General features: G+C 53.1%; 1 protein-coding gene across 1 annotated transcript; it reads left to right on the forward strand.

The window, feature by feature from the left end:
* Positions 1-6: 6 nt before the first annotated feature.
* Positions 7-351, forward strand: LOC106512807 (paired box protein Pax-3; the record flags this gene model as incomplete). The annotated part of the gene is given in 2 exon segments (XM_014001339.1): positions 7-190; positions 294-351. Coding segments are annotated over 2 exon segments (196 nt in total), but the record flags the coding sequence as incomplete, so codon positions are not given.
* Between the last annotated feature and the right edge of the window lie 31 nt (positions 352-382).

Raw genomic sequence — 382 nt, forward strand, 5'->3', positions numbered from 1 at the left:
CTTCATAAACGGCCGACCTCTGCCCAACCACATCCGGCACAAGATCGTGGAGATGGCCCACCACGGGATCAGACCGTGCGTCATCTCCCGGCAGCTCCGGGTCTCCCACGGCTGCGTGTCCAAGATCCTGTGTCGGTACCAGGAGACGGGCTCCATCAGACCCGGGGCCATCGGAGGCAGCAAACCCAAGGTAGAGTTCACACCGGTCCGTGCGTAAAAATCAACCTGTTGAATCAGAAACAAACAAACAAACAAACAAACAACTTTGTTTTGTGCCTTTTTCTAATTTGAAGCCGGGAACCTCGCCGGACGTAGAGAGGAGAATAGAAGAATACAAGCGGGAAAACCCGGGTATGTTTAGCTGGGAGATTCGGGATAAATT

This window comes from Austrofundulus limnaeus, unplaced genomic scaffold (genome assembly GCF_001266775.1).
Source record: "Austrofundulus limnaeus strain Quisiro unplaced genomic scaffold, Austrofundulus_limnaeus-1.0 Scaffold14956, whole genome shotgun sequence".
Classification (NCBI taxonomy): Eukaryota; Metazoa; Chordata; class Actinopteri; order Cyprinodontiformes; family Rivulidae; genus Austrofundulus; species Austrofundulus limnaeus.